General features: G+C 32.8%; 2 protein-coding genes across 3 annotated transcripts in view; one reads left to right on the forward strand and one right to left on the reverse strand.

Annotated features, from left to right (window-relative positions):
- LOC126880316 (zinc finger protein 234-like) overlaps positions 1-21,824 on the reverse strand; it is a 276,883-nt gene that overhangs the window by 111,238 nt on the left and 143,821 nt on the right. The window lies entirely within an intron of this gene.
- LOC114344107 (uncharacterized) overlaps positions 1-21,824 on the forward strand; it is a 125,481-nt gene that overhangs the window by 35,394 nt on the left and 68,263 nt on the right. For both annotated transcript variants that reach the window (XM_050644115.1, XM_050644116.1), the window contains exon 6: positions 18,071-18,224. In XM_050644115.1, the coding sequence (XP_050500072.1) occupies positions 18,071-18,224 (154 nt within the window). The remainder of the gene's footprint in view (positions 1-18,070; positions 18,225-21,824) is intronic.

Raw genomic sequence — 21,824 nt, forward strand, 5'->3', positions numbered from 1 at the left:
GGTGCAGGCAATCTGAAAGAACTAGTAAGAGAAGTCAAGAAATATAAATTGGACTTGCTTGCAGTACAAGAAACCAAACAATTAGGAACTGAAATAGTGGATGTAGAGAGCACAACCTTTTTTAAAGTGGTGGAAAGAACAGAACCAGAGGAACAGGTTTCATACTACAGGAAAACTTGAAATCAAGGGTAATAGCTTTTAAGCCTATATCTGACAGACTGTGTTCTTTAAGAATGAAAGGGGAAAGAAGAAATATAAGCATTATAAATGTCCATGCTACCATAGAGGATGCGGATGAAGATGAGAAAGACATGTTCTATGAGCAACTAGAGGAGGAATACGAAAAACACCGAAATACGATATGAAAATAATAACGGGCGATTTCAACTCAAAGATTGGAAAAGAAAATATATATGAGAACATAGTAGGGAAACATAGCAAACATGATATAATAAATAATAACGGGCACCGAGCAGTATCTTTTGCAATGGAGAGAAATATGGTAATAAAAAGTACACAACTCCGCCGGAAGGAAATCCACAAAGGGACATGGAAGTCGCCCGACGGAAAAACAATTAACCAAATAGATCATGTAGTAATAGAAAAAAGTGACATGAATTTTATATCAAAAATAAAAAGCATGAGAGGAGCAGAATGCAATTCAGACCACTACCTAGTAAGAGTGATATGCATAAGAAACTGGGGTTCGACCGGGAAGGGAAAAAGGAAAAGAACGGAAGGTAAGAGAAAATACAATTCGACCCTATTGAAAAGTGAAGCAGTAAAAGGTAAATATAAAGAAAAAATAGAAATAGAACTGGCAACATGCGCACAAGAAATGGAAATCGAAGAAAGATGGGAGAAAGTAAAAACATCAGTAATGAAGGCAAATGAGGCAGTTCTAAAAAGTACAGTGAGAAAAGGAAAAGTAAATGACTGGTATGATGAAGAATGTGAAAAAGCAGCTGAAGCAGTTAGGAGAGCTAGACAAATAATGCTATTAAAAGAAAACTAGAATAACAGAAATGTGTATAGGGACGCAAGAAGAGAAATGAAAAGACAATATAGGAGAAAGAAAAGAATATCCAAAGAAGATAAGCTAAAGGAAATCGAAGAAAAATTTCAAACTAAAGAAATAAGGTCATTTTACCAAGAGGTTAAAAGAATTTACAAAGGATATCAGAGCCGAAGCATATAGATTAAGAATGAAGAAGGGTTGCTAATAAGTGAAACAGCGCAGGTGCTAGAAAGATGGAAAAATTATTTCGAAGAGCTATTAAATAATATTGAAGAGGACGAGATGGACATAACACAGAAAATGGAAGAAAACGATACGATAGTGGGGACGCCAACAAAACAAGAGGTAATGAATATAATCAGCCAACTTAAAAACAACAAAAGTCCAGGAGCGACAGAAATAAAAGCTGAAATGTTAAAGGCAGGAGGAGAACAACTGTACGAGCAACTATATTGGCTGGTGAAAAAGATATGGGAAGAGGAAAAAAATGCCAAATGACTGGATGCTGGCTAGAATCTGTCCCATACATAAAAAAGGAGATAAACAAACATGTGAAAATTATAGGGGAATAGCACTCCTAGAGACAGGGTATAAGATAATAGCACAATGCATACGTGGAAGACTGAACGAATACATGGAGGGTACTGTGGGAGAGTACCAGGCAGGCTTTCGATCCAACCGTTCGGTAACAGACCAGATTTTCACGCTAAAAGAATTACAAGCAAATTGCTATGAGTACAAAACGACCCTGTATGCGCTGTTCGTAGATTTCAAACAGACATATGATCGTATAAATAGAAAAGAAATGTACCGTGCTCTGAAACAACTGCAAATTCCCAAAAAATTGATTAGCTTGATTGAAATGACGTTGGCAAAAACGAAAAGCGAAGTAGTGTGGAAAGAAATCTCAGAGGACTTCGAAATCAAGCAAGGACTCAGGACGGGTGATCCGATGTCAACCACGTTGTTCAATCTTGTTCTTGAAGTAATAATGAGGAATTGCAGCATAAAAATGGAAGAAACCATCTTTTAAAACCAACATCAATGTATTGATTTTGCAGATGATTTAACAATATTAGCAAAATCAAAGAAAGAATTGAAAAGAATTGTGAAAAAGATAGAAAAAGAAGCAAATAGGTTTGGTCTAAAGATAAATGAAAAGAAAACTAAATACATGATAATGGGTGATACACAGCAAGACAATGAAGAGTTTATAAAAATACAAGGGGAGAAAGATTAAATATACAGTTTTGACAGAGTGGAAGAGTTTACTTACCTTGGTGTGAAAGTAAAGGAAAATGGACATGAAGATAAAGAAATAGAATCCAGAATTACAAAAGGCAACCAGAAATAAGGAATTCTGAGATCCTTAATGAAGTCGAAGTTTGTTTCAAGAAAAACAAAAGAAAGAATTTACAAGACAGTGATTAGAGCTACGGTTGTATATGGAGCTGAATTATGGGTTTTAAGAAAGGCAGGTGAAGAAAGATTAGAAAGATGGGAGAGGAAAATTCTCCGATCAATTTACGGCGGCATAAATACACAAATGGGATGGAGAAGAAGGACAAATATAGAGTTGGAAGAGCTGTATACGGAACCAAAAATCACCGCAATAATAAAGGCACATAGAATAAGATCGCTGGGACATGTGCAAAGATTGGAAAATCATAGAATGACCAGGATGATATTGAACAGGAAACCAGTAGGGAAAAAAAGGAAAGGAAGACCCCGTAAAAGATGGTTTGACAGCGTCCAAGCAGATTTACGAGAATTAAAAATAGATAACTGGAGAAACAAGGTATTAGACAGAAGAGAATGGAGAGGAGTGGTAAGAAGAGCGCAAGAGAAATTGTAACAGAAGAATGTGCCATGAATTGTAAAATGAGAGCTATATATATATGTATATATTTATATGATATATTTTTTGAAATAGACAAATTAATATTGCATATTGTAGATATGTATAGAAAAAAAAATGTAATTGTGTTTTTCACGCCCAGGGCCTACATGGCCTGTTGAGCAAAATAAATAAAAAGGGGTGAAAAGGGGGTTCCGGGGCGAAGTTTTTTCAGAAAAAGTTAGTCTTATAATAAGCACCCCTTCATATAACAGAAAAAAGAACCGGACTTGTGTCCATTTTGCAAGGTTCAACCTCTGTTTCCTACACTATAAGATGATTATACAACGCAAAGGTCAAAAGAAAAGGCCTATGTCCAAGAAGGATGGATGTTTAGGGCTGATTAGATAGATAGATACAGTGTGAAGCGACTGTAATTCAAAGAGGTGTCAGACAGGGTCGTATACTCTCCCCACTGTTATTCAATTTATATTCAGATAGAATATTTAAAGAGACGCTGCATAATTTGGGATGAGGCGTTGTTAAAGTTAATGGAATCGTGATAAATACAATCAGATAAGCAGATAATACAGTTATTTTAAGTGATGACATGAAGGGATTGCAATGCCTTTTAAATGCCATTGACACAGTGTGAAGAAAGTGTGGCCTAAACATAAACTGTTAGAAAACTGGTGTTTAGCTGTTTAGCACATCAAGATTCACTGTTATATGTTGATGGTCATATAATTCAAAGTTAAATATCTTGGTTGCCATATTACTGAGCAACTGTAGTCTATTTAAAACCAAGAGGAGTAATTAAAATTTACCGCGCCGTGAAGTTTGTTGTTTGTTGTGGAAAAAAGAAAAAAGAAAAAAAGAAAAAAAAGAGAAAAAAAGAAAAAAAAAAAAGAAAAAAAAAAGAAAAAAAAAGAAAAAAAAAAGAAAAAAAGAAGAAAAAAAAAAAAGAAAAAAAAAAGAAAAAAAGAAAAAAAAGAAAAAAAAATAGGAAAAAAGAAAAATAGGAGAAAAAAAGGAAGAAAAAAAGAAAAAAAAAAAAAAGAAAAATAGGAAAAAAAAAGAGAAAATATGACATACTTCACCTTGTCATGCAAGGTAAAATAATGGGAAAAAGAAGTGTGGGCCGCCGTACAACTTCTTGGCTTAAAAACCTACGCCAATGGTTTGGGAAAACTAGCACTGAACTATTTCGTGCGGCTGTAAATAAGACAATGATTGTTAATATGCTGCGCAACATGAGAGCCAACGATCGACAAGCGGTCTCGGCACCTTAAGAAGAAGAAGAAAGTTTGTTTGTAACTGGTCCAACCTCAGGCAAGTTTACTCCACTGTTATCAAATTTTGACACTAATGACATTTATAAAATTTTGACACTCTTGGAATTTCATAGGTTAATTAAGTTATATCAGCTATTTTTATATTTTCTGCGTTATTCCTTTAATTTGTAGATATTAAGTCTGCTTTTATATTAAATACAGTTGTTGTTAGAAATCTTTAGCGACGTATTAGTATAATATAATATTTATGGATTACTGTCGAAGGCTGACATGATCAACCAAAAAGAAGATGTATTTGGTGATGTTTCTGGTAACTTTCTTGGGTGTGAATCTGTCTTTTTAGTTTACTCCTCTTGGTTTAAAAATAAAGCTTAGACCCAGATAAAGAGATAAAATGTAGAATCGAGATTTATATAGTAGCGAGCCTGCACAACATTTTTAAAAATGAGATCATTCTTTTGTAATGATAACTTGCAACTTCAACTTCGAAAGCTTATGATTAAATGTTACATTTGGTCATTCCTCTTATATGGTGTCGAAGCATTGACATTAAAAATATCCACCATTAATAGTTTGGAGGCCTTTGAAATGTGGTTGCACAGACGTACAATAAAAATACCATTGACGGCTATGCTGACATATGTGGTAGTCCTTAAGAGAGTAAATGCCACTTCGAGCCAATGCGAGCTGCTTGATAATATCAAATGTAGAAAAATGGCTTATTTTTGACACGTAGTAAAGGAAGACCGATATAATATTCTTCAACTTATTATGATGGCTAAAATCGAAGGTCGCAGAGGAATTGGTAGAAAACAGGCCTCTTGCTTGAAGAATATCAGGGAGTGGACAGGCATAAAAAAAGCAAAGCAACTATTTAGAATATCTTGAGACAGTTTCGCCATGTTAATCGCCAACGCCAAGGTAACTTGATAGGGCACGTTAAGAAGAAGGGACTGTAAGGCAAAATATACATGTTGGATGTGAAATGATACAGTACGTAAATCGTTCAGCTGGACATAGGGAATATACATTGAGAGAAGAATTGTGGCAACTGCGCTAACCTGTGTTAGTTGAAGCTTCTGTTCGAGTATGAGTTTTTGGTGCAATAGAACTGTTAGAACGAATAGATTGAGTGAGTTTTGAAGTAAGGCTGTCCATAAATAAATCAAAAACAAAGTTTATGATTAATGAGTTAATAATTTTACTTTAATGTTTAAAATCTTTTTTATTGAAAAACTAATTTCAAAACTTAACAGTTTTCCCATTCCCTTAGGCCAAAAATATTTAGCTACTACATTGTCATATTTTGACGTTTATTTGTGTCAGCCGAAATTAGTCGTCAATTTGAGGTTAATGCCCCTTAATGCTAACAATCATATTGTCATCGAGAAAGCTCAGTTGCCACAATTTTCTCAATATAATACAATGTATGTATTTATGTATCTAAATTTATACAATGTATGTTCCCTATGTCCAGCTAAACGATTTACGTACTGTATTAGATACAGAAATGGCAAAACAAGAGAGATGTTTATTTCAGGAACAGAAAACTATTGTTTCTATGGTGTTTCCCTGACTGTGGTGAAGTGATATGATAACAAAGATGTACTATTCTAAGTTAATTCATATGCAGGAGCATATCCGTGTGGGAAGAAAGTGATGGGACCGTATATCTAAACAATATGTTGATGTTGACTGTCCATCATTCATTCTTTTATACAATAAGAGTAGCTAAGGGAAGCGCTGATTTGCTATGCTAGATTCTTTTATTGGCTTATATAAAATAACGATTAGGTCCAAGAAGAGGTATCACAATTTTTTTTCCACTTTGTTGATATTATAGTTGTTCAAGGATTGATTTTTATAGAAGAGATTGCAATTCTTTAAAAATACCCAAAAAAGAACAGTTACCTCTACTATAATTCAAAGCAAAAATTTCACAAAACCTTTATTTAAAAATAAAGTAATTTTTTTTAAAAGAGGGCGTTCTAATAGATTTAATATGTCCACCGCACACGAGAAAAATAAAAAGAAATACCGTGCAACAGCTCTTGGAAATGATCTTCCGCAGAACGGAATAGGAAAAGCCGAACTGAACAGACGCCAAGCACAAGCGGTCCGGGAGATATTAACAGAACTTCAACCATGATTTTCTAAGTCCTGCCCTTTGCAATACTGGAAGGTTAGAAAAGGTACTTACACAGGACAATTCGGACTTACAAAGGACAATTCGAAAAATCCACGGGTTGCATGTGACATTTTCCTGGGAAAATTATATTTCCCACGAGGAAAAAAATGTGAACTTGCGATGGATTTTTGAGTCCTGCCATATCCAAATAATAACAGGATACTATCAATTTTATGAAGAAAATTTTTTGGACAAGAGGGTTGCAAAAGGACTAGGAGTGTATATTTGTATATGAATATACGAGCATGTAATGAAAATAATGAAATTTTCATAATTTTCTGAGTCCTGCCAACTTTATAAATTAAACATAATTATTTAAAAATGATCGAAAAAATGTTGGCATGACGTCTCCTAATTTTAACTGCACTTGTCCCTTGGAAAATTCTGTGGAAAATTTTCACCCTGGTTCCGTGATTTTCTGAGTCATAAAATAAATTGTATTATAAAATAAATAATTTAAGTAGACATTATTCAAAATGGCAGGATGTTTAGTTACACCTTTTTTACTACACATGAAAGTTACACGATTTTCTAAGTCATGCCATTTTGGACATATCTCAAGAATGTTAATATAAAGCTACTTACAAAGAGGCAGGATAATTGTGTAGTTATTTCATGTACAAAAGTAAAATTTTTAAGTCAGTAAAATTATTGCAGGTTGGTATACAAACATATGTCACCACAATTTTCTGAGTCATTCCATGTCAAGTATGCTTAAAAACACTAATCTAAAACAGTTTACAACGTGGCAGGATAACCGCAAAGATATTTAATACACAAAAATTAATTTTACATCGTTAAGAATCGTACGGTATTAAATTTTATTTTCCTGAGTAATGTCTCGGATTTTTACACACCTTTCAAATCTAATACCAAACTGTAACCTATTTATTTTAAGCGATTAGATCATATTTATATCTAAGTAAACGTAATAAAAGTAATAGGAAGAAAATCAATAATTTTACAATTAATTGGTTATAGTAGGGATTGTACCTATTATACAGAGTGTCCAGAAACTCTTCTAACAATCGAAGCGCGGATATTCCTCATATAATTTTAAGAAAATGTAACTCAATTCACCTGTCCGAAAATGCTTCCCAAGGAAGCTAGAGCTCTGTAAAGATGGCGTATTCTAATTAGTTTTTTTTTTAAATAGTTCCAGAACACTTTTTTAGATTATTTAGAATAGAGGAAAACGAAAACTGGTACACCTATTTATCTTCCAGAGATAAATCGATTCCATCATTTGTCAATTTTTAGTACCGGTCATAGACGTCCGTTTAAGGTAGGGAAACGGATATTTTATCGCATAACTTTTCTGTGTTTAACTTTTTAGCATTTTTTACACTGAATTATTAAACTATGGGGTATTCTTGTACTAAAAGGTACTCTTGCTTTAAGTCGGTAGGATACGCCGTGTTCTAGAAAAATCGATTTGAAAAATTTTTCGGTTTTTGAATTTGAAAAAAAAAATAAATAAAAAAAACTATTTAGTAAAACAAAAACTGGTACGTTTATTTCTCTTCCAGAGATGAATATTTTATCAATTGTCAATTTCTAGTATCGGTCATCGGCGTCTGTCTTGGGTAGATCAACGAAATCTCATAACTTGCTTTAATTGTTAAGCATTTTTGACAGTAGAGTATTAATATATGAGGAATTCTAGTACTAAAAGTTACTCTTGCTTGAAGTCGGTAAATACACCGTTTTTTTTTATTTTTTCAAATTTTTCTTAAATTCAAAATACGAAAAATTTTGAAATTGATTTTTCTAGAAAACGGTGCATCCTACCGACTTAAAGCAAGAGTACCGTTTAGTACTAGAATACCTCACAATTTAATAATATAGTGTCAAAAATGCTTAAAAAATAAAAACAAAAAGTTATGCGATAAAATAACCGTTGCCCTACCCAAAACGGACTCCTATGACCGGTACTAGAGATTCGCAATTTATGGAATCGATTTATTTCTGGAAGATAAAAAGGCGGACCAGTTTTTGTCTGTCGAAATGGAAGCGTTCTGGAGATAAAAAAATCTAATTACAAGGCGCCATCTTCAAAGTGCTCTAGCTCCCTTAGGAAACATTTTTGGATTATGTGAATTAAAAAAAACATAAGTTTGTGTCAGCCTGTCAATACGGGTAGCCCTGTAATATTAGAAAATATTTTTAAATTATGATCCTCTCTTTGCCCCACGTTTTACCTAAATAACTTTTTTTCGTATCTCTTACGACAAACGAGTAATTGGACTTTGTCACACTAATGCCCACCCTGTATACGAAATAACTATAAAAGCATCCTGCCTCTTTGTAAATAGACTTATATTAAGAGGATGGGTACGTATTTTCGGCTGCAATGCTATTCAAATGGGGATTCATTTTTTTTCGAATTCTGAGAAAACTAATAAGTATTTTTGAAAAATTTAAACGCAGAATGAAAGACTACGTTATTAGTGAGGGCCGAAAGTCCCTGAGAACTTCTAAATGTTTATTTTAATAAGTTACAGGAGTGAAAAACTAAGAGAAAATTTAGTGTGATTTTTAATTTCAAATATCCCGTTCAAAATAAACTTTTTATTTATTCTAAGAGACTTTCGGCCCTCGGTAATAATTTAGTCTTTCATTCTGCGTTTAAATTTTCTAAAAGTATATATTAGTTTTTTCAGGATTCGAAAAAAATGGACACCATGTCCGTGGTAATATTTTCCAAATCTATCTTTGTCTTAAAACGCACTCAGTCGAATAGAATATTGTCAGTCAGACATTGACAATCAGTGACAATTTTAAATATTTGACATGGCATCGGGAATATTTTGAGTTGTTGATTAAATAATATTGATATAAATAATTGATTTAAGACGTGAACTTAATAAACAGTTATTTATTGTGTATTATTTGTGGAAGGTCCAAGCAGAGAATACATCAGGATAATATATTCTGTAATTCAAGTATTTTGTTGTTAAAGATGTTCAAAATTGTAAACGTTCCACAGTAACAATATATTATTCAAAAATCACTTTAACACTTTTCTTCTTTTCTCGATTGAGTATTAGTTTTTGTTGTACATAAATTATTACAATCACTGAATACATAGTTCAAGAAAGAAGATAGATAGACGTAAAATATTTGCGAATTATGTACCCTTGGCCTTAAGATTCTTGAAACATATGCAAAATGGCATGACTCAGAACATCGTGGAATTTTTCACGAATTTTCTTACAAATCTAGGACTCCTGCCGTCTTACAAGAACCGTTTAACCTTCCTGAAGAGTACAGAAAAAGTATTGGTTGAATCAAGGTAAAAATTTTGCGCATAATTTTCCAAGGGACAAGTATAGTTAAACAGTAGGAGACGTCATGCCAACATTTTTTTTTGATCATTTTGAAATAAATATGTTTAATTTATTTAGTTGGCAGGACCCAGAAAATCATGAAAATTTCACTATTTTCCTTACATGGCTGTATACATATATACTCCGTTAGCCCGTTTGCAACCCTCCTGCCCAAAAATTTATCTTCATAAAATCCATAGTATCCTACGGATATGGCAGGACTCAGAAATTCATCGAAATAGCCTATTTTATTTTTTGGGAAAATCTAATTTTTACAGGAAAATGTCACAGGAAATTTGTGGATGTTTCCACAAATTGTAAGTACCGCGTCTACCCTTCCACTATTGCAAAAGGCAGGACTTAGAAAATCGTGGCTGAACTTCTGTATAATATCTCCCGGTCTACTAATTATAAAGGAACTCCTTAAGTTCAATGCCAAAAATTAAAAATATTTCTTTGTTTGACTACAACTTCAATTTGTTTTCAGAATTTTCATACAAAATCAAGTTTTCACGTATCAAATTTTTAATATGTAGATTTATTGCATAATGTTTTTTTACAGTACACATTCCATATTTTCCAAAAAGGGGGCATCTCAAAAATTACTCTAAAGAAATTTTTTTGTCACCAAAACTAGACCAACAAAAATAAATTTTAGTGTCCGTATTTAAAATTCATAGATACAATATAGGGTTAACTGCGTATTTTGTTATAAATATATTTTCGTTATCATTCAATATTCGCTTGTCCACTGCTGGACATAGATCTCCCTCATAATTTTCCATCTGTTCATATTGTGCCTATTGTATGCAATTCCTATGGCAACGGTTTAGATCATCAGTCCAACGTGTCGGTGGACGACCTTTGATTCGGTAGGCATCCTCTCTTGGTCTCCATTCCAGTCAGTGACGTGCTGGCCATCCATATAAATGAATCGGTGCAATCACCGAGAGGCCGCGGCCTTTTGAGGCCGGTCAAATAGGATTTTTTCACAAAAAATTTTAGATATAACAAAAAAATATTTTTTTAATTTCTAACCGAATGTTGATTTTTACTCTGGGCTAATTAGCAAAATTCATGGAAAAGTTATTTACCAGCAATTTTATTGCTGGAATCGAATTATAAGATCCTATATATTAATAATATAGGTATGCAAAGTCCGCAGATAGTGTGCTACTTTTTTTATATACAAAATGGCGCCCGAAAATCGTGTTTTTTTCAATTATTGCTCTATAACTCCGAAGATTTTAATTTTACAACAAAAACACTCAAATAAAAATTCACCGCAATTAAATTCTGCATAGAGATATGTTTTTCACGATTTACTCCGACGAAAATTTTCCTCGGAAAATGCGGGTTTTCCAAACAAAAACTCTAATTTTCAAATAAAGTTTTAGGTAGGTAATTATTAATCAATAATTAAATAATTTAGTGACATCAAAGCTTTCTTGGTATAGATTGTAATTCCAGAAGCCGGTGAAAATTAAACGAATATTTTAGCAACAATTCAATTGTTAATTAACAATTTACGATCGCAATAATAACCAAAATAATCATGATATATTGATCAAACTTATAAAGATTATAAAGATGAGATGCTTATTTAATATTTTATCGACAAAATATAAATTTCCCTTTTTTTGCATAATCTTTAAATTTTGAAAAAAAAATAGTTATAATACGCTGGTATTATTAGTAAAGTACAAAGAAAGGTTATTTACCAGCAATTTTATTGCTGGAATCGAATTCTAAGATCGTATATATTATTAATATAGGTATGCAAAGTCCGCAGATAGTGTGCTACTTTTTTTATAAACAAAATGGCGCCGACAAATCTTATTTTTTTCAATTATTGCTCTGTAACTCCGAAGATTTTAAATTTACACCAAAAACACTTAAATAAAAATTCACCCCAATTTAATTCTACATAGAAGCATGTTTTTTTCGATTTACTCCGATGAAAATTTTCCTCGGAAAATGTGGGTTTCCCAACAAAATCTCGAATTTTCAAATAAATTTTTTGGGCCAGTAATTATTTATCAATAATTATATAGCTTGGTGAAATAAAAGATTTCCTGGTATAGATTATAAATTCAGAAGCCGGTGAAAATGAAACGAATATTTTAGCAACAATTCAATTTTTAATTAACAATTTACAGTCGCAATAACAACCAAAATAATCATGAGACATTGATCAAACTTAGAAAGATTATAAAGGTGTGATGCCTATTTAATATTTTGTCGACAAAATATAAATTTTTCATTTTTTTGCATAATCATTAAATGTTTAAAAAAAATTGTTATAAAAAAATTAACATTTCTCAGAAATTGTTTATTATATTCTAATTTTATAAAATACTTAAAATGCGTATTTCATAGGTCTTGAAAATGAATGCTTTAAAAAACTTTTCCAACCATTTGCAAAAAAGTTATGAAACAGCAAATAAATATACAATTTCGCCGTTGTTTATAATTTGTTTTAATTGTTTCAAAGCTTAAAAGTGAGTATATGGTACAATCTAATTACTCACAAAGAATGTCAAAAATTGGTGCAATGGTTATATTTTAATCAAAGATTAAAAATACTTCTTTTTGTAATTTTTAGCGCAAAAGTAGGCCTGATACAGAGTCGGAGCTAAAATGTTCACTCGAAGCGACTGACACGCAGCATACATTATTTAAAAAATTGTACGTGTCGCGCGGCCGGTCGTCGCTCCGAGTGAAAATTTTAGCTACAGTACTGTATGATTCTACTTTCGCGCGTGTAAATTACAAAAAAATATATTTAAAATCTTTAATTAAAATATAACCATTAAACTGATCATCGATATTTTTTGTAAATAATTAGCTTGTACTTTAAACTCACTTCTACGCTTTGAAAGAATTAAAAAAAAATTTAAACACCCGAGTAATCGTATGTTTACTTTGCTGTTTCATAACTTTTTTGGAAATGGTTGCAAAAAAGTTTTAAAGCATTAATTTTCAAGATATTTGAAATGCGCATTTTAGCTATTTTTTAAAATTACAATATAATAAAAACTTTCTGAGAAACGTTAATTTGTTTATAACTATTTTTTTAAACATTTAAAGATTATGCAAAAAAATAAAAAATTTATATTTTGTCGACAAAATGTTAAATAGGCATCTCATCTTTATAAGATTTCAAAGTTTGATCAGTGTATCATAATTATTTTGGTTATTATTGCGACCGTAAATTATTAATTAACAATTGAATTGTTGCTAAAATATTCGTTTAATTTTAATCAGCTTCTCGAACTATAATCTAATCCAAAAAGGCTTTTAAGTCACCAAATTATTTAATTATTGGTAGATAATTACTTATCTAAAACTTTATTTAAAAATTAGAGATTTTGTTGGGAAAACCCGAATTTTCCGAGGAAAATTTTCATCCGAGCAGATCGGGAAAAACACGTTTCTATGCAGAATTTAATTACGGTGAATTTTTATTTGAGTGTTTTTGTTGTAAAATTAAAATCTTCGGAGTTATAGAGCAATAATTGAAAAAAACACGATTTTCGGTAAAAACACGAAAAAATTGCTGGTAAATAACTTTTCCCAAAAATTGCCTATTCTCCGATAATCAGCCCAGACTATTTGTTAATAATATTAAAACATTTCAAAATAATTCAATTGTTTTAATTGTAAAATACAGTTAAGTAAATGAATAAGGCTCTATATACATAAATAAACTGCTGCAGATAATATTTATTTTCATACATACATGTATATTTATGATTTTCCAATTTCCTTCAAACATGTTATGTATGTACTCTGAAGAATAAAAAATGGAAAACATCTTGCACATTTTTGACCGAATTATTGGAAGTATTGAAAAAAGATTTGATCAAGACAAATCGTTTTATGATATAAGCAGTCTACATTCTAGAAATTTTGATACAATAAAAAATGGTATACCTTTAACGGCATTTAACTCGTGGATTTTGCTGATAAATGGATTGCATTAAAAAATAGGATTTTGCAAATTACTGAAATTGTAGAAAATCGAGTTAATGATAAATATGTTAAGTCTACAGAAAATATGAAGGATGATATTATTAATCTAAGTGATAATGAACATGAAGTAACAAATGACAATGTTGATATCGTGAAAACTTCATCTTCGTGTGGTACTAAAAAGTGTAAAGATTGTATAGCTTGCTCCTACGCTGTTTTACATAAGTACAACGTATCAGTGTGCTTATCCAAATTTAAATAGTATAATATAAGCATTTATTAACTCTTTCAATGACTCAAGTATCTAACGAAAGAAGTTTTTTAACGTTGAAATACATAAAAAATCGGTTAAGAAGTACCTACTTTAACACAAGATCACTTGGAAACATTTATGCTAATGGATATAGAAAAAGAAGCTTTGTATGAGCTTAAAAATGATGAAATAATCGACAAATTTGCTCAAAAATCTACTTTAATGCGGAAATTATTGATCGAGAGTTAAGTAAGTATTTTATGAAATAATTGCAAAATAATGTTTAGATTATTGCGTTATATTAACATTTTAAATGTTGTTAAATTAAAGTATTTGCTCTGTAATTGTATTTGTACTTTCTTGTATAATTTATTTACTAAAATTCATCTTAATAAATAATTAAAAATTCTCAAAATTTTATTTTATCTTAATTATATCAAATTCATATTATACTTATTCAGGAAATTATAGTATCTGCCTTACTGCATACAATATTGTCATACATGTAATTTATTATTTATAAGATTGCTTATTCTTAAATAAAACAATATAGCAAATTAAAAAAAATCATTGAATTCAATGTTTTATGTTTGCTTTAAAAATAATTTATATTTTTGTTTTTTTGATTTGATAAATAACGAATAAAACATCCTGATAATGGAAGGTAAAATGAGGATAAGAGGCCGCTTTTCTATAAAATTACCGGGCCGCTTGAAAAGTTCCAGCATGCCACTGATTCCAGTACCCGCTTTGTCCATCTATATTATCTGTCATTCGAGCCAGCGACCTGCCTAGTTCCATTTCAGTGTTGCTATTCTCTCTACTGCATCAGCCACTCCTGATCTTTGTCGTAGCTGGCGGTTTGGAATCTTGTCTCTTAGAGAAACGCTCAAAATAGCACGCTCCATCGCCCATTGAGAAACACGGATCTTTTGCACTGTTCTCCTTGACATGGTCAATGTTTCCGCTTCGTAAGTCAACACTGACAAAACACACTGATTAAAGGTTTTTCTTTTAAGAATATTGATATGTCAGACGATTTGAAAATATGGTTTAGCTTGCAGAAGGCTGCCCAAGTCAGTCTTATACGAAGGAAAAGCTCAACGGTTGGTTATCTTTTCCTATGAGAATTAGGTAGCAGGTAGGAACTCCTTTTGGATAGTCCTATCAGGGAAATTGAATCAATCCCTGCCTTCTGCAGATTCCAGGTGTTTCCTGACCCGGGAAACTAGTACCTGCTAAGGGTCCCCTGTCCAGGGTCACGGATGAAGCCCACAACGGCATCCAGGGCGGAGAAGAAGGTCTTCACAACGGTCTGGAGGACGGAGGTGGCAGCCCCCTGGTTTTAGGGCTTGTATAAAATCGAACCTGGAAATCGGCAGCTGGTTTTTCAGTATCTGTATTGAGCGGAAGTCATTTAGGCCAGAACGGTCAATACAGAATAGTACTCGGTGCGGTGGCAACCACTTAAACAGCGTATACACAGCGGTGTAGAAAGCCAAGGGAATGACTAGTACACTCTTTTTCCCAGGTTAATCAATATGGCTGAGGAAATAAACGATGGCCCCGAGTACGGGCGCTTCTTAAATGGGGCAGGGGTGCGAAGAATCTCCCGCTTGGCCAAATTTGATATACAGAGAAGTTGTAGAATAGGCACATGGAATGTGCGGAGTTTATATGAACCAGGAAAAACACACAATGCCATAAATGAGATGAAAAGGCTGCAAATATCAATTCTGGGTATCAGTGAAATGCGATGGCCCGGATCTGGCCAATGCCATGTGGATGATCATGAAGTATATTATGCAGGAGAAGAGAGTAATTACCATCGTCATGGTGTAGGATTCATAGTCTCAAACGAGGTCAGCAAATGTGTTAGGGCGGTATGCCAGGTATCTGAACGAGTCATAATGATTCAGTTGAACGCGAAACCCAGAAACATAAATTTAATACAAGTGTATGCACCAACAGCGGAAAGTGAACTGGAAGAACTTGACAAGTTCTACGCCGATGTAAAAACTGTTACCGACCAACTCAAGACTAGAGATCTCACCATTCTGATGGGTGACCTTAATGCTAAGATAGGAAAAGGCAGACAAAGTAATATTATTGGCTGTTATGGACTGGACGATAGAAATGAAAGGGGAGACTATTTCGCAGATTTTTGCAAAGAACATAATCTATGTATAATGAATACCTTTTTCAAATTACCTAAAAGGAGATTATATACGTGGAAATCTCCAGCAGATACCCCCAATAATATCGTAAAAAACCAAATTGACTACATAACCATCAGTGAGCGTTACAGAAATGCAGTAAAGTCTGTAAAAACCTATCCTGGCGCCGATGTGCCATCTGATCACAATCTATTGTTAGCCGAAATAAAATTAAAACTTAAACGGATAAAACAACAACGATCCTCTAACAAACTGGATACCGATTTTATTAGAAACAACAGTCAGGGGATTTCAAACAATTTAGAGAGCAATCTTGAGAATAGCGAACAACAAGAATCCATCGAGGATCATTGGAACCAAATCAAAACGATTATAAGCAACTCAACTCCAAACTTCAAAGAGAAAAATCAAAAGAAGCAACAGTGGATGAACGATGAGATTTTGAATTTGATGGAAAAAAGACGCAAATTTAAGAATCAAAACATCGAAATGTATAAACGCATTAATAAAGAGATAAGGACTAAAATACGAGAGGCAAAAGAAACATACTTTGAAAAAAAAATGTTTAGAAATTGAAGAGTTGCAGAGAAAACACGATTCATTTAATATGTATAAAAAAATAAAAGAACTCACCGGTCAGAACAAACAACATGCAAATAACATCGTTGATACAGACGGAAAACTGATTATCACTGATTTGGATAAAATAGACAGATGGAAAGAATACATTGAGGAACTGTTTAATGATGAAAGGCCCGAGCTTGAAATTAACGAAGTAGTTACAGGACCTGACATAACTATGGACGAAATTGAACAAGCAATAAGATTAGCAAAGACCAGAAAAGCGACGGGACCAGACGAAATACCGAATGAAATAATAAAGCTCTTCGAAAATTCAGGTAAAAGATCTCTCCTTCATCTTTTTAATAAAGTTTATCAAACTGGCTATATACCAACGGATTGGCTGCTGTCGACTTTTGTGACGATACCTAAAAAAGCAAACGCGAAAAGATGTAGTGACTACCGAACAATTAGCTTGATGAGTCATGTTTTAAAAATATTTCTACGAATTTTGCACTCTAGGATGTACCAAAAAATAGAAGAACAGCTTGGTGATACACAGTTTGGATTCCGCAATAACCTTGGGACCAGAGAAGCACTGTTTAGTATTCAGGTTATGGTACAGAGATGCAGCGATGTCGGACATCCGGTTTATATGTGTTTCATTGACTTTGAGAAGGCCTTTGATCGGGTAAAACATACGGAAATGATTGCTATTCTTCAGAAAGTGGGTATTGATGATAAAGACCTACGCATTATCAAAAATCTTTACTGGCATCAACGTGCAAACATCAGGATTGGCTGGGACACGTCTGAAGAACTTCAAATACGAAGAGGAGTAAGGCAGGGCTGCATTTTGTCCCCACTAATATTTAACATCTATTCTGAGTTTGTTTTCAATAAAGCAGTGGATAATGCTCAATGTGGTATCAAAATGAATGGCGTCAATATTAATAATTTGAGATATGCGGATGACACGGTGTTAATTGCGAGCAATTATGAAGAACTTCAACATCTGATTAATAGGATTACCACAACGTGTGATGAATATGGACTCAAGCTAAACACCGCAAAGACCAAGGTGATGGTTGTCAGTAAGACGCCAATACAAGTGGCGTCTTCTGTTGTTTATTGGCTGCAGCAGTGGTAATATTAATTATATTAATATTACCACTGCTGCAGCCAATAAACAACAGAAGATTGCGAAGATTATGGCCCATAGATCTTCGCTGAAACTGAGGTGAAACCGCTGGGTGATGTACCCCATAACGCCATATTAGGGTACAATATTATAGTTTTTGTTATTGTGCTTGTTATCAAATTAACTTAGAGAATATGAAATTCTGATTGTTAATAAATGATTACATATAAAAAAGATCGGTAGAGGCACGTAGAGGTATATTTTTGTCGCCAAATAATAAAAATTGTTTACTTAAGATTTATAGGGCACATAAATCCTGACAAAGAACATTTGCAAATTTCTCTTTCGATGATGCGGTTTGGACAAATAATTAAAGGATATAAACCATCTAGTATACAGATAGAACAGCCAGCCAAAATGACTGCTGAGAATAAAATTAGATATTTACAAGTAAGTAAAGATCTTAAATTATTATTTTTTATAATTATAAAAACTTTGGGAATCTTTGCTAGTATTGTTGCCATCAAGTTACAGAATAATCCTTAAGAGCCGACAGTAACACGTCATCAATATAACTTCGGGAGATAGTAGCACACCTTTTCGAAAGTTCTGCAAAACTTTGGCAACAATGCGTCGGGATTATTTGACATAACTTGAATATTGTGGCATTATACTCATAGGCGCGCTAAATGGAAGTAATAGAAAATACTTTTATTATAAGTAAATAAATATTTATAAAAATAAACCAAAATAGGTGAAAATTTTATTAAAAGCGTGTATTTTGGTTTTTTTTATTTAAATTTTAAACTATTGATGATATTTCTAGATTAAAAAATCCTCCTAAAACTTTATACAGTATTAGTCAAAAGTCCGTTCCCCCCTCGTATCTTTTGAACGGTTATACTTATATTAGTGAAATTTAGAGGGATGAAATAAACGGAAGTAGGCTTATTAACTAGTCATAACAGTTGACGTCATAGTGACAGATGACTTTACAGCGCCACTGTGATAGATATTTTTAAATGGGACCTTATGGCAAGTGATACCTCGTTTGAAAGGTATTGAAAATACCTATTCAGTCATACTAATTTTGTTTGAGTTTAAGCTCATTTTGATGAATCCATGAAATAAATATAAAATTGTACTTAGTTCCGCATTTAATTAATAAAAATTCAAACTTCCTCCTATGGTTACTTGTCAAAAGGTTGAAGTTGACACAAAAACTACTAGAGAATTGAAAAACGTCAACTTTTTAGACAAAAAAACCGTAGGCAGACATTTGAATTTTTATTAATTAATTGCGAAGCTACAATGTTATATTTATCTAATTTATTCACCAAAATCGAAATCAACTTAAACCCAAAAAAAAATAGTATGACTGAATAGGTATTTTGAATACCTTTCAAACGAGGTATCACTTGTCATAAGGTCCCAGTTAAAATTATCGGTCACAGTGACTCTGTAACGTCATCTGTCACTAGTTGAAAAGCCCACGTCCGTTTGTTTCCTCCCTCTAAATTTCACGATTATAGTATAACCGTTAAAAACATACGAGGGGGGAACGGACTTTTGACTAGTACTGTTTACTTACTCGCATTAGAATTTGAAATATTTTTACGTAAAATATACTTACCTATAAAGGTACGATTCCTGAAATCGACTGCAGGCGGCAGTTAGTGTTGTCACCATGACGATGTCATTACATTGCACTATTAATTTGTATATTTATTAGCAACAGACGTTCTGCCTGAGAGCAGTTGCTAATAATTATAGAAATTAATAGTGCAAAGTACTGACGTCATCATTGTGGCAATTCTAACTGCCGCCTGCAGTCCATGTCGGAATCGTACCATAAGTTAAACTCACAATTAACAATAATCTATTTTTTCAAATAGCACAACAACTTAGTTCTATTGCACAAAAATATAATAAATTAATTACAAATAAACACTACTTCCCTATGGATCAACACTAACAAATTCTTAAAATAATACACTACTGCACTGAACAGATATCCATACAGATAACAGAACAGATAAGATAATCATGCTATTACACTTAGAAATCTGACTCAGGTTTGTCAAAATGACAGTGACTATTTCTGTATGTTGCCTAATCAGTTATTAGTTATAATATGTTCGATTTCTTGTTAGAGATAAAAAATTATAGTAGTTACAGTGTGACACAAAATCTAGGCATGGGATAAAAAAGTTTATTTGAAAAAAAATATTTTTATAAAACAAAAATGTATACCATTTTTATTCAGTTCCAATGCGAAGGCAAAACAATCTTATTTTTCACTTAGAATACGGAGCGCAGTCCAGCACTCTGAATCGACGATTTTCGACTCTTATTGGAGTCTCATCGGAGATACGTCGTAGGCCTGCTTCTCCATACTCTAAGTGACCAAACCATGAAAGTTAATTCCCGCATTGCAACTGACGTAAATGGAGCAGGTGACTAGCGTCATTTGGCAACTGAAGGGTAAAGTTTTCAATCCTAATAGCAACATGATTAATATTGAAAACTATTAAAAATATTACTAAACGATTTTTAAATTGAAAACTTATTGGTCCATTTTCCTGATGACACCGACATGGCTTCTAAAATTTGCAAGCCAGATGAATGCTGCAGTGAAGACAAGAGGAAATTCTAAAAAGTTGCATTTCACAACCCCCCTCTGCAGCTTGGTAAAGTTCCAACGGAAAATGGACCTAGTTACTCTATAGGAGTAATACTAATATAAAACAAAAATGTATACCATTTTAAATCAGTTGCAATGCGAAGGCAAAACAATCTTCTTTTTCACTTAGAACAGGGAGCGCAGTCCAGCACTCTGAATCGACGATTTTCGACTCTTATTGGAATCATCATTGGAGAGGCCTAGGGCTGCTGCTCTCTGCTCGAAGTGTCCAAACCATAAAAGTTAATCCCCGCATTGCAACTGACGTAAATGGAGTAGATGACTAGCGTCATCTGGCAACTGAAAGGTAAAGTTTTCAATCCTAATAGCAACATTAATAATATTGAAAAATAGTAAAAATATTACTAAAAGATTTTTAAAAAGGCAGTCCTACAGAGCAGCAGCCCTACGCCCCTCCGATGATGACTCCAATAAGAGTCGAAAATCGTCGATTCAGAGTGCTGGACTGCGTTCCCTGTTCTAAGTGAAAAATAAGATTGTTTTGCCTTCGCATTGCAACTGAATAAAAATGGTATACATTTTTGTTTCATATTAGTATTACTCCTATAGAGTAACTAGGTCCATTTTCCGTTGGAACTTTACCAAGCTGCAGACGAGGGTTGTGAATTGTAACTTTTAGAATTCCCTCTTGTCTTCACTGCAGCATCCATCTGGCTTCCAAATTTTAGAAGCCATGAAGGTGTCACCAAGGAAATGGACCAATAAGTTTTCAATTAAAAAATCTTTTAGTAATATTTTTAATATGTTTCAATATTATTAATGTTGATATTAGTATTGAAAACTTTACCCTTACCTTTTTGTATATTTTTATGTTCTTCTTAATGGCGGTACAGTCTCGTTTTTTAATATTGTATTTAATTATAAAATTTCCACATACTAATATATTTCTCAAATTGGGCTATGTATCGCCATTATTTACTATATTACGAATATTATATGTGTACCAAATATCTCGACAAAATATTCAAAATTAAAGCCGCAATCTTGGAAAACGTTTTCCGTTTTGTTGAAGCGCTACTGTAGCCTCTTAATCTTAAGTTTATTACAAAGTTATTTGTATTTGAGTGGTGTGGTTAAGTTTTCGGCACAGGCAGAAAGTATTAAATGTTAATCTATTGTACATTAATTACTATACCTACTATTCAGTATGTTTACCCCTTGAAACCTAACGACACCTAAATACAAATGACTTTGTAATAGGATTAAGACTAAAGCTTTAGGCAATAACTGTACTTTTCTATGGATGCTATACAATGTTTCACTTCTCTCACTACTTACATACATTCAAAACGGAACATTTCTCACGCAGTGAGAAAAGTCGGCCATTGCAGTGAGAAATATTTTTT

This window comes from Diabrotica virgifera, chromosome 2, assembly GCF_917563875.1.
Source record: "Diabrotica virgifera virgifera chromosome 2, PGI_DIABVI_V3a".
NCBI classification, from domain to species: Eukaryota; Metazoa; Arthropoda; class Insecta; order Coleoptera; family Chrysomelidae; genus Diabrotica; species Diabrotica virgifera.